Consider the following 16,025-nt stretch of genomic DNA (forward strand, 5'->3'; position numbering starts at 1 on the left):
GAGTGCAATACTTCTAGAGATAAGGAACCCGGGGGATTCAGAGTGAGCAGTTTAGAAGAACAGATTGTAAATGCGAATTCTATGAGTCTTACACAAATTGTACGGCTAGCTCTGAATGATACACCGATCACTGTTCTTGGTCGGAACATGGCCAGTTTTTAATCTATCAGGCGTGGGATACTATTGGAGATAAAGAAGTTGAGGTACTTAAAGTGGGCAGTTTAGTGGTAGATCTAATGAGCCCCACACAGATTGTACCACGAGCCCAGGATGATGTGCCAGTCACTGTTCTTAGTTGGAACATAGCCGGGCTAGAGTCCAAAATGCGAATTCCAGACTGGGGCTCTTTTATAGATGAGCACAAGATCTGCCTGTTCCAAGAGACATGGGCCCTGGAGCCCAAGCATAGAAATGGCTTTAAGAGCTTTTGTGTTCCAGCACGTAAGGTGACTTCAGGAAGACCCTCAGGTGGTTTACTCATATGGGTCAGTAGTTTCCCTCGAGTGTCAGGCCAAGGAAGTGAATATGGGTTGTGCTGACTTACAAGGTTTAATACTATCCACCCAAAGAGAAAAACCCCTACTTTTGATGAATATATATAGCAGGAGTGTGGGCAGTAACTGTGAGTCTAATTCTCTAACTGTTCTTGATAATATCTTATCCAGTAGATCCACTACTCGTTACATTTTAATTGCAGGGGATTTCAATGCCACTTTTGAGCCTTATTCTTTGGCCCAAGAACTTTACCAAGAAGAGCACATTCTTTGGGGTATCCCGCAATTAGTAATGAACAAAAGTCTCAGAACGAGCAGAACGGCTTATCAAATTGTTGATATTACACTTGTATATGGTCTCCGTGCTTGTAACAGTCGCTCCTGTTCAGATGTTAATCCTTCCCCCACTTTCAGACGTGGAGCTTATAGGAGTCATATTGATTATCTTCTATTAGACATTCATTTGTGGGGGTATATGGTCGATATGGTGGTAAAAGAACATGAACAAAGCGACCATGACCCGTTTATTCTATCTATTAGGGGTATGCTGCCTATAATAGAGGCCCCTGTTTCTAGGGACCATGTGCAGCATTTTACCATGACAAACAACAAATGGAACGTCAAGTGGGAAGTTGTCAATTCCTCTCCAGGCTCCCTTTCAACAATATACAGCCTATTGGCAGATCAAATGGAGCTTATGTTCCATTTACCTGAGGATGATAGCAGGCCCCTGGCTGTTCAAATGGAATTATTCAACTCTCAAAAAGAACTTTTTACTAAAGAAGTTGTTGCTAAAACAAGAAACAGGTGCAGTGAGAGGTGGTTCAACCATTCATGTAGGGAAGCCAAGCACAAATTACTGAGGGACCTGTGAATGGGGATAAGAGAGCCAATAAGACAGTCAAGAGAGAGCTATAGGAAGGAACTTTTTAAGGCACAAAGTTGGGAAGAGAAACAATGGGTTGCTCTTTTGGAGGCTGCAGGATCCAACGATGGCTCCATGTTTTGGAAGCTGATTTCAAATTACAGTGGTGATTCCCGGCCCTTGCCTGGTACTGCGATCCTCACGGTAGTATGGGTAATACATTTTGGGTCACTTTACTCAGGGGCTAATGAACCTAACTTCAAGTAGTTGACCAGCATTAGGGAAATCTGTTCCCTCCAATTAAGTTTTCCCTAGCCGAAGCTAAAGCACCAATAGCATCCCTTAAGTGGGGCAAAGCCCCGGGCCTCGATAAAATACCTGGCGATCCCTATAAATCAAACTCCGATCTCTGGGCCCCTTACCGGAACAAGGTTTGCAATGCAGTTGCCGCAGGAGCACCCACTCCTTGTACACGGAGGGGAGCTGAGATAGTCCCCCTTTTTAAGAAGGGCAGTCCCTGTGATCCTTTTAACTATCGTTCAATAAGCTTACTTAATAACTTCCAAAAACTTTTTGCGAAGCAGATTTTGTTTCACTTGTAAGAGTGGATTACAGAGAGTGGGTCCATATCCGATTTACAAGCAGATTTTAGACCTGCGGTTAGTACAACAGATCAAGCCCTGAGGTTTTTGGCAACTAAATGGAGGACTGTGGAAATTTATATGTGGCCTTGATTGATCTTCGAGCGGCCTTTGATCTGGTACCCAGAATAAATAATGGCTGACACTGACCAACATGGGAGTCCCTAAAGGCCTTCTGAACCATATAGTCCAACTCCATGAAGGCAAATTTGCCCAAATGAGGAGTGGCAAGGATGGCGAATTAACAGACCCAATTATCACTGAGAGAGGAGTAAGGCAAGGCTGTGTCCTAGCCCCAGCAATCTTTCTATTATATATAACTAACTGTTTATGGTCTGTAGTTCGCGAAAGAAGAAAGTGAATGCCAGTATATTAATGAATTCTATTCCATTGGAAAGAGTCAACTAGTTTGATTATTTAGAGATCAGGCTGATGGACTCAAGTTGATGGGATGCACATATCAGAAAAGGAGCGCACATCATATGCCAAAGAGGAGGGGCTCTGGGACGTAAAGCCAGAGCTGTAGTTAGCCCCCCATTAAACCCCCTAGTAAAAATCTACAAAGTTCAGATCCGGGGCGCTGCTCTGTATCGTGCAGAGTTATGGGGCTTTCCAAGTTGGATGTTCTACAAATTAAAGAGAACGATTTTATCAGATGTACAGTTAGGATGGGGAAGGGTACCCCCATGATCCCCTTTAGACTAGATCTTGGGATGAACAGCATTAAAGATGTAGCAGGTTTGAGGCCCCCCCCTTATATTGGATCCGCCTTTGGAAGACAGAGGAACTGGAAACCTTTCGCAAGGCAATTAAAGACCTAATAAGGAATCAAAGTAGCTGGAAAAAGGTCAGTTGGCTGAGGGAGATGAAATTAGTCTGGGATGACTTGGGTTTTCCCCAATTTTCGGAGAGGCCAGAGTCTATCCCAGCTAACGCTATTTCACTGGTCAAACTGAGATATTGGGAGAAGGCCAGTGAGCAGATCCTTCATAGTAATGGGGTGGGCCATTTAACATCAGAATTTTTGTTCGTTAAACAGGAGCCATGGCCTGAGAAATTCCTTGACCTGCCAATACCTGCACATGCTTGTGCTTTATTCCTTCACTTTAGAAACGGTATTTTACCAGTTAATATTTTTACTGCCTGGTGGTCACAGATCAGCTCTGACGCCAATAAATGCAAAATGTGCAATTTATGTGAGAAGTCAACCTAACATGCTCTTTTTTCTGTCCCCTATATAAAAATTCCAGGGAAAAATGTATTATTCCATTGAGCAAGGCTGTTCCTACGTGATCGTACCAATGCTCACAGAATTTGCAAATATGACCCGTCTACACTGGTAGTAAATGCAGTTACTAAATACTTGTCAGCAGATTGGTCAGTTCGCCATAGGGCTTTCACAGTATCAGGTCAAAGTGTTTAGCCTGCATTACGGGTAAATAACTATTTAATCATGTGGCTTGGACAGGGCTTTGGAACAGATTTCTTTTAGACAGTACACTGGTAATTATCCTGTGTTTCTATCATTTTATCATCAGTGTTAACTGTAAAGTGTTATTTGTATGTACATTGTGATGCAGATGCTTTAGAAACCTTAGCACCTAAATGTAAAGTTGTGTACCGGGAATAATGGTGGACTATAGTAGGCCACGGCCTATGATTGACTTTTTCCTTCCAGTGACTAGGGCCTCAGAGAAGAAATTTTTATTTTAAATTCTATTTTAAGTCAGTGTGGTGCTTTGTAAAGCACAACGATAATGAATGCACTTTCTTCTATTGTTTTATGTGTAAACGTTTATGACCTATGGTCGAAATAGAGGATGATTTGACTACTTAAATTTTGCAAAACATTATTGGAGTACAATAGTATTTAAAGCCACTCACAATCCTTAACAAATCTGGCAATATTAATAGTGAGAGACAGGCCCATGTGGTGTAAATGTGCTCTGTAAACCGATCTGATTAAATTGTTACAGTGTGTAGTGTATGAGTAACTGTATACAGGAGGTTTAGTAGATCCAATATGAATTGACCCCCTAATATTTAATCTGACAAAACGTCAGGAATTGTCCAGCTGGAATTTTATGATGACTACATCAGAAAAATCCAGCAAAGCCTAGTTACAAAATAAATCTCCAATCTTAGTTATCCCTCGCTTATTCTAACATCAAATTTAGCCTGTGTGCACAGGAAACACCTAGCAAAGGAACATTTTGGGCAGTACATGTTTAGTAATTGAGCAACCACATCTCAGAAAAAATAGTGCAGTTCACAACAGACTGGTAACAGCTTCATCAGGAAAAGCATTCATTGCATGGAGTCATCCGTTCAATTCTCCTCTTGGAGGCCTGTTAGGCTCAGGAAGTATCCAGATATCAAACTAGATACTCACTATATTTGGGCAGTCAACTCTGTACATAAATTTAGGATGGATATGGTGACCCAGCAGTAGTCCGACTACCATATTAACATGCTAAGATCCAATTCCTTAGAAGAGCAGCAGGGTGAAGTAAGGGGGAGATCAACAAAGAAATATAACAATCTTGGGAACACCATAATTTTAATAAGTGATATTGGGCCTATAACGGAAAGTGGTTAACAATGGCCAAAATGTTAAATGTGAGTGAATAAGGTGCACTGCACAAGAATCTCCTCTTAGATGTCCCGGACAGGATGATAAATATGTATTTCTAAATATCAGACTGTAACAGGTTCAGGTTCCCAAGTCAGCCAACTGAAGGTGTAAATAAAGGATTTGGACCAATTCACAACTAGACCCGAGATAAGTGCAGTCCTTCTGCTCTGTAACCTATGCCCCAGCATATCTACTGATGTCTACATGCCTTCTCCATCCTACCACCTACAAGAGCCTACCTCACTTTAACATATAATATCCTTAGGGATGATCTTATTTTGAATGTCTAAGTGCTATGTTCACTCTGTTCTGCCTAAACTCACTCAGTATTAATTTCCCATCCATCAATTCTTTGAAGCAGGTTCTAATACCACATTTTCTTTCCAAGTCATGCTTCACTCATTTCCAAGTTGCTACACTCCTCATTGTGCCCTCCCTTTACACTTACCTTAGGTGAATACTTATCACCCACAGATAGTTCGCTGATTCGGCTACCGTGCCCACTCTTCTCTCCCCGGTTAGCTGGCTCAGAAACACATTTCTCTTCCATCTTAATACCTGAGTGGGTGCCGTCACTCTTATTCAGGGAAAAGGAAGTAGTTCTAGCCCCATCTAGAATCCATAGGCATAATAAGAAAAGGGAAGTTTTAACATTTTTGTATGAACTGTAATAACAGGTTAACTTAACTGAAAGAAATAGTTAGAGGAAGGGGGTGAAGAGAACAGTATATTAAGCATTGACAGTGTGTTTTAAGATTTTTTATTCCTACAGTTTCAGAGAGAACATTTAAATTGAGTAAAAAAAGACAAGGTTACCCACCGTCCCTAATGCTGCTCTTTAAGGTGGATACTTTATTTAAATGCAGATTCCTAACCTTATGAATAGGTGTCAGACTGGATGTGGATAATTTCCTTCAGCAACTCCTTCACTTGTCAGTAAATTGGGCAGATGTGTCGCGTCCATTTCAGCCCAGAGGGTAATTTGTGGCCCCTACATATTCGTCACCTCTGCATGCTGACCTCAGTTTCTGTCTGATATCTGCCAGCGCTGTTGACATGTAGCCAGTCATCACTTTGGCCAGTGTGCAGACCTCAAGGGATGGCTTATTATTATAGACTAGAAGAATCTATTACAAAGAACAAGGAAAAGGGTGGGTCAGGGAGGAATCTGCGGTCCACTTGAAAGAGTGTTACTGAAGTTAACCAACTTCTTCTTCTGATGGGATACTTCTAACTGCAGATTCCTCGCCTTGTGAATAGCAAAAACATTACCTCTATGGGGGGTTTGAGGAATGGCTCAGACTAGGACAACTTGCCGGACAGATCGGACAAACTGCCCTCCTTGCCAGACAGACCTGGCTATCCAGGTAGTAAAGCTTTGTGAACTTGTGACCTATGCCTAAGTAGCAGCCTGGCAGATCTCCAAGACTGACACACAGCACACCAGTGCTGTGGTAGCAGTCTTTGTCTGGTAGAATGAGTGCATAGGCCTTCCGTGAGCTGCTTCTTGGTCAATCCATAGCAGATTTTTGAAACCCAGGACACTATCTAAAAAGGATGGGGCAGGGCGAAGAAAGCTGGTAGGGTATTAGACTGTCCTATGTGAAACGGCATGACAACTTTCAGGAGAAATACTACTTCAGTCCTGAGCAACCATTTATGTGACAAGCTGATCTTATCAATATGAGAAAAGCCACCTTAAAGATAAGCAATCAGAGACGTGATGTGTGCATTGGCTGAGATGGAGTGTATGTGAGAAAACTGAGAACTAGACAGAGGTCCCAGTGAGGTATCACAAATGGTGTTCGCTGGAACATATGGATCAGTTCTACTAGAAAACATATCACAACTAGTGGTCTGAATATAGATGGCTTGCACACACACAGACACACACAGAGCTTATAGAAAGGCTAAACAAAATGGCCATATTACGTTGAGTTTTCATTTTCAAAAGCCATCCAGTCACAGAAAATCAGGTAGTTAATAAAAATGACTATAGAAAATCGTTCACAAACCTTTATTAAAAGGAAAAGTGTAGGAAGTTGGCTCTGTATGCACTATTTCAAAGTAAGGAATAGCATGCACAGAGTCCAAGGGTTCCCCTTAGAGGCAAGATAGTGGCAAAAAGAGATAATACTAATGCTCTATTTTGTGGTAGTGTGGTCGAGCAGTAGGCTTATCAAAGGAGTAGTGTTAAGCATTTTTTGTACATACACACAGGCAATAAATGAGGAACACACACTCAGAGACAATTCCAGGCCAATAGGTTTTTGTATAGAAAAATATATTTTCTTAGTTTATTTTAAGAACCACAGGTTCAAATTCTACATGTAATATCTCATTTGAAAGGTATTGCAGGTAAGTACTTTAGGAACTTTGAATAATCACAATAGCATATATACTTTTTACATAAAACACATATAGCTATTTTTAAAAGTGGACACAGTGCAATTTTCACAGTTCCTGGGGGAGGTAAGTTAATGTTAGTTCTTGCAGGTAAGTAAACCACCTACGGGGTTCAAATTGGGGTCCAAGGTAGCCCACTGTTGGGGGTTCAGGGCAACCCCAAAGTTACCACACCAGCAGCTCAGGGCCGGTCAGGTGCAGAGTTCAAAGTGGTGCCCAAAACACATAGGCTTCAATGGAGAAGGGGGTGCCCCGGTTCCAGTCTGCCAGCAGGTAAGTACCCGTGTCTTCGGAGGGCAGACCAGGGGGGTTTTGTAGGGCACCGGGGGGGACACAAGTCAGCACAGAAAGTACACCCTCAGCAGCACTGGGGCGGCCGGGTGCAGTGTGCAAACACGCGTCGGGTTTTCAATAGGTTTCAATGAGAGACCAGGGGGTCTCTTCAGCGATGCAGGCAGGCAAGGGGGGGGCTCCTCTGGGTAGCCACCACCTGGGCAAGGGAGAGGGCCTCCTGGGGGTCACTCCTGCACTGGAGTTCCGATCCTTCAGGTCCTGGGGGCTGCGGGTGCAGGGTCTCTTCCAGGCATCAGGATTTTGGATTCAGACAGTCGCGGTCAGGGGGAGCCTTGGGATTCCCTCTGCAGGCGTCGCTGTGGGGGCTCAGGGGGGACAACTTTGGTTACTCACAGTCTTGGAGTCGCCGGGGGGTCCTCCCTGTAGCGGTGTTTCTCCACCAGTCGAGTCGGGGTCGCCGGGTGCAGTGTTGCAAGTCTCACGCTTCTTGCGGGGATTGCAGGGGTCTTTAAATCTGCTCCTCTGGAAACAAAGTTGCAGTCTTTGTTGAACAGGGCCACTGTTCTCGGGAGTTTTTTGGTCTTTTGGAAGCAGGGCAGTCCTCTGAGGATTCAGAGGTCGCTGGTCCTGGGGAAAGCGTCGCTGGAGCAGTTTTCTTCTGAAGGAGGGAGACAGGCCGGTAGGGCTGGGGGCCAAAGCAGTTGGTGTCTCCGTCTTCTCTGCAGGGGTTTTTCAGCTCAGCAGTCCTCTTCTTCGTAAGTTGCAGGAATCTAAATTCTTAGGTTCAGGGGAGCCCTTAAATACTAAATTTAAGGGCGTGTTTAGGTCTGGGGGGTTAGTAGCCAATGGCTACTAGCCCTGAGGGTGGGTACACCCTCTTTGTGCCTCCAAGGGGAGGGGGTCACATTCCTATCCCTATTGGGGGAAATCCTCCATCTGCAAGATGGAGGATTTCTAAAAGTTAGAGTCACTTCAGCTCAGGACACCTTAGGGGCTGTCCTGACTGGCCAGTGACTCCTCCTTGTTATTCTCATTATTTCCTCCGGCCTTGCTGCCAAAAGTGGGGCCGTGGCCGGAGGGGGCGGGCAACTCCACTAGCTGGAGTGCCCTGTGGTGCTGGAACAAAGGGGGTGAGAGCCTTTGAGGCTCACCGCCAGGTGTTACAGCTCTTGCCTGGGGGAGGTGATAGCATCTCCACCCAGTGCAGGCTTTGTTACTGGCCACAGAGTGACAAAGGCACTCTCCCCATGTGGCCAGCAACATGTCTCGATTGTGGCAGGCTGCTAAAACCAGTCACCCCACACAGGTAGTTGGTTAAGGTTTCAGGGGGCACCTCTAAGGTGTATTTTACAATAAAATGTACACTGGCATCAGTGTGCATTTATTGTGCTGAGAAGTTTGATACAAAACTTCCCAGTTTTCAGTGTAGCCATTATGGTGCTGTGGAGTTCGTGTTTGACAGACTCCCAGACCATATACTCTTATGGCTACCCTGCACTTACAATGTCTACGGTTTGGCTTAGACACTGTAGGGGCACAGTGCTCATGCACTGGTGCCCTCACCTATGGTATAGTGCACCCTGCCTTAGGGCTGTAAGGCCTGCTAGAGGGGTGACTTATCTATACTGCATAGGCAGTGTGAGGTTGGCATGGCACCCTGAGGGGAATGCCATGTTGACTTACTTGTTTTGTCCTCACCAGCACACACAAGCTGGCAAGCAGTGTGTCTGTGCTGAGTGAGGGGTCCCCAGGGTGGCATAAAATATGCTGCAGCCCTTAGAGACCTTCCCTGGCATCAGGGCCCTTGGTACCATGGGTACCAGTTACAAGGGACTTACCTGGATGCCAGGGTGTGCTAATTGTGTCAACAAAAGTACAGGTTAGGGAAAGAACACTGGTGCTGGGGCCTGGTTAGCAGGCATCAGCACACTTTCAATTCAAAACATAGCATCAGCAAAGGTAAAAAGTCAGGGGGGTAACCATGCCAAGGAGGCATTTCCTTACAAAAAGGAATATGAAAAATTGTTAAATAGGCTACCTCTCAAAGAATAGTAAATAAAATTAGCATTGTGCTTTTAAGAGCCTCACAGTAACCCCTGTATCACATCATGCCTCACAGGTGACAGTTAGGTCAGGTCAATTTTACAATGATTAGTAATACTGGTGAAGTATCTATTGCAAGCTGTTACTATGCCTGTCCGGGAAGGTGGGAGGGTTGCTTATGACTTTGATGAGGATTCCCCTGAAGAGAACTAGGATTACAGATGAGCAACTTTACTCATACAGGGTATCTTAATCAGTGATCATAAGGACAGACTAGAATAGCAAGTTCATCCCACAAAAAAGTTGGTAATGCGATGTTTTGATTAATGTAGAAGTCGGAAACTACCTTTGGAATGAAGCTGGGATGAGTTCTCACCACTCTATTGTCATGAAAAAAACTGTGTATGGTTCTTCAAAGTATAATGTCTGAATTTCACAAACCGTTCATGCTGAAGCGATGGCCACAACAAAAGCTGCTTTCCATGTCATATGTTGTAAGAGAGGCTTTATGGATAGCTTTGAATGGGCGACCCATCAGTTTGGAGAAAACAACATTGAGTTCCTGTGGATGGGAAGGAGGCAGAAAATTGGAGGGAACACATTTTTAAGCCCTTTTAAAAAGTCTTTGATCACTGGAATTTTCAAGAAAGATGTGACAGATTTTCTAAAGGCTGCTATGAACGCAAGATGAGCCTGAATAGAAGAAAATTGCAAGTCAGACTTAGCCAATTGCAGATAAAGTATAACCACATATTCTTGGCACAAGACTGGGCTGGATTTGTTTTGGACAGACCATAAATAAAACCTCTTTCGCTTAAGGGCATATTATTTCCGAGTGGAAGGTCATTTAAGCCTCTCTTAAAATGTACATGCAGTCTTGTCAAAGGCCTAAATGCCCAAATTGCAGAAATTAAGGAGCCAAGCTGTCAAGTTTAGTGATTGAAGTTTGAGAAGCAGTATACATCCTCCAAACTTGTACAGAGGATCCTGTCTGCACAGCAACCTCTTGTGTGGAAGTTCTGACAGGAATGGGAGATCTGTGAACCATTACTGCCAAGGCCATTCTGGTGCTATCTGTATCATCTTGGTCTTGGACTTGTAGATTTTGATGATCACTGTATGTACGAGAGGAATTTGAGAGAACTGCATAGAGAAATTTCCCTAACCAATTTATCAAAACAACATTTCCTTTTTAACTTGGCTGGAAGAGTCTGGTCTATTTGCGGGTATCCCCAGTCTTCGGAAATGTCTTGTAAGACCCAGTTGTATAAGATCAAGTCATTATTTTGTTGAAAAATACAACTAAGTCTTCTTGGGTATTTCAAATCTCTGTAAGGTGAACTGCTGTTATGGTCAAATTCCTGGCCATTAACCATTTCCAGGTGGCCTGGGCTTCGAGAGACGGAGGACAAGAATAAATCCTTCTCTAATTGTTCAGATAATGCATCGTTGTGTTGTTGGTCTCAATAGGGAGACAGTTTGTAGATATGGACGGGAGAAAAGATTTGAGAGCCAAATAAACTGCTCTTAATTCCATCATATTGACATGATAAGTCTTTTGTCTGACCAAATTCCTTGGATCTGCATGGGGTCCATATAGTCACCTCATCACTGGAGAGAAGCATATTTAGTCAGTGCCTGAGTTTGTAGATCCTGATGGAAAGGTAACCCCTACCAAAAGGTTCTTCTGTTGAGACCAACACGGGAGAGACTGAATTATTACCCATGATAGGATCAGATTGACTTCCCAGTCAGCAGAAGTCAGATTCCACAGGTCCCCTAAACACTGCAGCAGGGGTCTCGTGTAATCTTGCACGAGGAACTATCAAAATGCACAAGGCCATTGCACCAAGAAAGGATGCAGTGTCTCTCGATGGATGGCAAACATGTAGAAAATAACAGCACTTCAGACTGACTGATAATAGTCTCCCCTTTGAAAGATACACTTTTGCAGATTGCGCATCCAGTACTGCTCCCAGAGACTGCAGCTTTTGAACCGGACAGGTCGTCGATTTTCTGAAGATGACCTGGAGACCCAGACTGGTAAAGCCTTTATAAAAATCTGATAATGTTGTTTTGTCTCTTCTGATGAGCTGCTCTTTATTAACAGGTCGTCCATTAAGGATAAACAGAGATCATTTGTTTCCTTAAGTGGGCTGGGGTTATGGACATACATTTTAAGTACATCCGTGGAGCTGATTTAAGGCCGAAAGATAAAGCTTTATACTGATAGTGTTGTATTCCTACTCTAAAACAGGGAAAATTTCAATACTTCATGAATATGAGGATGTGAAAGTGAGCATCCGGAAGATCTATTAAGCACATTGTCTTCTTGATGTAATTTTGTATATACTTGTTCAGTATTGGCAGGTCTGAATTCTTGCTTTAACTAGGTCTGAATTCTTGCTTTGGTCCTTTGTTTTTGTTTTGTTTTTTTACCAAAAACCATCTGGAATAAATCCCCAGTTCTCTTTGGTGATGGGAAACCTCCTCTATAGCCTGTTTTTGTAACAGAATGTTGACTTTCATCATTAAAAGGTATTTTTGATGTAATGATGTAACGTTTCTGCTTGGAACAGAGGAAGGAGTGGATCTGAATCGAAGAGAATATACATTCTGAAAAATGCTCAAGATCCACTTGTCTCTTGTTATCAAGCACTACTCTTCCAGATGATTAGTTATATCTTTCCCCCACCGGAGCGGACAACCGAGAAGGGGGAAGTGACGACTCATTGTTTTGTAGCAGAAGGGTTTCCTGTAAATACAGGTTGTTGTTGAGGACATATTCCTTTCAATGGTTTACGAGGATGGCAGTGCTGTCTTGACTGTGGTTGGTTTAGCTGCTGACGCCAGTAAGGGGTCTGAATACTCAGAGAAAAACCTATGGTAAGGTCTGTATCGCCTATGATATTCCTTTTGATTTTCTAAACCTACAGCCCTGACAGTGGCATTTTGGTCTTTATTCTGGACATCTCACCTGTACATGAACCAAACAGTGTATTTCCTGGAAAGGGTACACTTAGAATTTGTTGCTGGACCCCTGGCTTAAGTCCGGTGACTCGTAGTCAAAATGACCTTCAAGCATGAATGCCATGACTATAACTATGTGCAGCAACACCTCATATATCCACTGCTGCACTTATGATTTGATTAGATACCATCCATCTTCATTAAAGATTTCCTGAAAATATTGTCTGTCCTTGTTTGGCAGTCTTTTGGTAAAACTGCTCAGAGAATCCAAAAGGGACAAATCGTACCTCCACAGCAAAGCAGAAGCATTTGCTACTCTCATGAATGATGCAGATGTTCCATACATTTTTCTGCCAATGGAATGTATCTGCTTGCTCTCTTTATCTGGTGGGACAGAATAAGTCCAAGCAAAGTGTTGGACTTTCTCACCGCAGCTACTATTATGGAGTCAGGAGCAGGATCCAATCCTAGAAATAATGGATCTTGGTCAGGAGGTTTGTATTTCTTTAGCATCCGTGATAGAGCATACTTTAGTGATGCTGGAGTCAGAAATAGTTGCAGAGCAGGGTCCAGGAGATCGGGAACCAGAGGAAGACAAGGTATTGTGGCTGCTCTGTGATGGAGAGTCTCAAACATCACAGACAATGTGGTTGTCATAGTAGGAATGTCAATATTAGTTTTGTTGCTCCCCTATTAGAACTTCACTAAATGTAAGGAGATAATCCACAGGAGACATTCTTGCAGGAGGCGTGTCCATTAAGGTAGAAGATTAATCTTTGATGATTGAGAAGTTGTGGACCAGGATGGAGATCTCAGTCTCCTGTGTCTAGATCTAGAATGGTGGAATCGTCTAGATCTTGATGTAGATCTGGTTATTGATGTTGTTTTAGATCTGGAGCTGTGATGCAGAGAACACCTAGATCTTTGAGGAGACAATTGTGTCGCTGGTGGAAGATCTGGACTTCTTAAAGATCCTGCAAGGGTTGTTGAGGGCATAGATGATGTGTTTAGTGAGAAATGCGGAGTTGGTGTCCCTCTAGGAGACGATGTATTCAGAAAGTGAATCTCCATTGTTGCTTGTGAAGGAGAATATGTCTGAGAATATTCATAGGATGTACTGGGCACAGGCTTACATTGCTGACTTTGTAGCCAGTGAGGAGAAATGGTTAGTGGAGTTTGTGATCTGACTTTAAATAAGGAGCAAGGTCTGGACTCAGCTGAATCTGCTTAAAAAAGGCGGATTCTCTCGATGGTGACCTTTCAATTTCAAGGGGAGTTGAGTGTTTCTCTCTTGATGTCAAGGTCAAATAGGTTCTTTCAACAACAAAGGGATTTTCTCCACTGGCCTCAATGTCGCTCCATGTGTCTTCGTCGATGGGTGACATTCTTTAGCTGCTGATGGTGATCTTGACGGTGACGGCTAACGGCGAGTGTGTTTTGATGTGGATCGGACACACAACCTCACCTTCGATGGCAAGAACTCCTCTATCTTCTCTGTCCTCGAGGTTGATCGGGATCTCTTGTTTTGATGTTCACGTCTTTCACGAGATAATCTTCTGTGGGAGCCCTTGGAGTGAGAAAAGGGCTCTTTGGAAGAAGGATAACCTTCCTCAAGTCCTCTTGATGAGTTTTTACTCTCTCTCTTGTAGATCTTGAAGTCTAACTGTCTCTCTGTCCTTGAGAATACGCCTGGATATATTTTGCAGGGACCACAGGTCTCAGCTTGATGCAACTCCAGCAGGCAGACAATACAGACTGAATAAGGGTAAGTCAGAGGCTTTTTCTTCCCACAAAAAGTAAAGCCATTTTTGACAGGAAATAAGTCTTTTCTGTCAAAGAAAGAATTCACTGCAGTACAGAGAATTATCAAGAAATGCTAGATTTGGATATTAATTTTTGAAGACTTTTCTGTTTAGTTTGCCAAAAGGGCAGAGCTCGGTGCTCCGTGATCCTAACTGTTGGAGCTGGAAAAATTAACTGACCTGTCATCTGTAAGGCAAGATGGGATACAGGGAGTACTGTAAGGCACAGTGCCAGTTTGCCTTATTATTCTTTGAGTGGCAGCCTATTGGCTACCCATGTCTCATACTACTTTTAATAAAGGCTTTCTGAGATTGAATGCCTTTTTAAATTGAAAACAATGTAATCTGACCATTTTTAGCAGTGCAATAGACTGCAGGAGTGGGGGGGGGGGTATATATATATATACACACACACACACACTCACTTTAAGAAGAGAGCCAGATTCCCCAAACATGGGTGGGACTTCTCAATGCTTAGGACTAATGAGAATTCCCCTGGAAGAGAACAAACAATCCCCAGCTTCCCACAAATTATTTTAGTCAAGGAATGCCCAGCTGAGAAGATGAAACTCACTACTTCAGAAGGGAGATCAAACACCATCAACCATCACCACTCAGTCTCCAAGCATGGCGATGTAGGTTGTGCAGAGTCGGGTGCAACTTTTGCAACAAGAGGTTCCACCCTCCCACCCCTGAAGGGACAACCCAATTGGAGGACAGACGTTCATGGGCAGCAGTTCTGCGCACCACACTCTCTTCACCAAGTCTGTAGCTACTAGTATGACTTGGGCCCAGTCATTCCTGATCTTCTTTAGAACTTTGGGGAGGAGAGTTAGTTCCTGGAAGGCATACAGGAGTCCCGAGCACTAATCCCAAACAAAGGTATCTCTCAGAGGGAACCGCCTTTGGAACTCTAATGTGCAAACTTTTGGACACAGTGCATTCTTGGTGGTGGCAACAAAATTGAGCCAGGGTCCTCCTCATTATTGGAAGATGGCTTGCCAACTCTGAAAGCAACCACTATTCTTAAGCTGCTAGGAAACGTTGGCTGAGATTGTCTGCCCTGGGAAAAGTCCTGATGATTCAGCCATTACCTACACCTCTTCCCCCTTGATGGACAGGAGGAACACTTTCAATGACAAGCTAATTTACAGCCACTCCAACAAACTGACATGGAAGCTTGTGTGCTCTGGAGACCAGAGACCTCTGTTTTCTACTTTTCCTAAACAACCTCCTCAACCAAGCAATCATGCCTGTCATAACCGTTAGTCTTAGGATGGTTAGGGAGAGATATATGACACTGATTCAATTTCTGTCCAGCAGCCACCACTGCAGATCTTTTGCAGTCTCCTCTGGCACCTGGATGGAATCGGACAGCTTACCCCAGTGCTGGGCACTCAGGCTTCAAATCCCACACAAGAGCATGCAAGTGCCACCTTGCGTGGCCTGGAGGCAGGATGCATGAAGCCAAGAAGCCTCAGAGCCCCTCTCAATTAGACTCAGGCCTAGGGTTGAAATATCGGTATCATACCTCAAATGCCCTGAACTCACTGAGGAAGAGAGAAGGCTAGCTAAAGCACAATATGTAGAATGCCTCCAATGAAGGGGGACCTCTGTGAAGGAGCCAGGTGTGACTGACTTGTTGATGTAAAGTCCCAGTAATGTCAACTGGTTGGTCTTAGGCAGTCGGTAGTACGTGACTGTATGAGGCAAACTTGCCTTCATCAACCAGTCCTCTAGCTATGGGAAGACTGATATTCCAAACTGCCGATAGTGAGCAGTGCCTACCACCATCACTTCTGTCAACACCCACAGCGCATTAGAAAGGCAGAAGAGGATCTCTGAGAGCTGAAACTGCTTGTGACCTACCTGAAA

General features: G+C 43.8%; 1 protein-coding gene across 1 annotated transcript in view; it reads right to left on the minus strand.

The window, feature by feature from the left end:
• BAP1 (BRCA1 associated deubiquitinase 1) overlaps positions 1-16,025 on the minus strand; it is a 174,739-nt gene that overhangs the window by 16,918 nt on the left and 141,796 nt on the right. Inside the window, exon 14 of the mRNA XM_069206738.1 lies at positions 5,084-5,247. Coding sequence (XP_069062839.1) covers positions 5,084-5,247 — 164 coding nt within the window. The remainder of the gene's footprint in view (positions 1-5,083; positions 5,248-16,025) is intronic.

This window comes from Pleurodeles waltl, chromosome 9, assembly GCF_031143425.1.
Source record: "Pleurodeles waltl isolate 20211129_DDA chromosome 9, aPleWal1.hap1.20221129, whole genome shotgun sequence".
NCBI lineage: Eukaryota > Metazoa > Chordata > Amphibia > Caudata > Salamandridae > Pleurodeles > Pleurodeles waltl.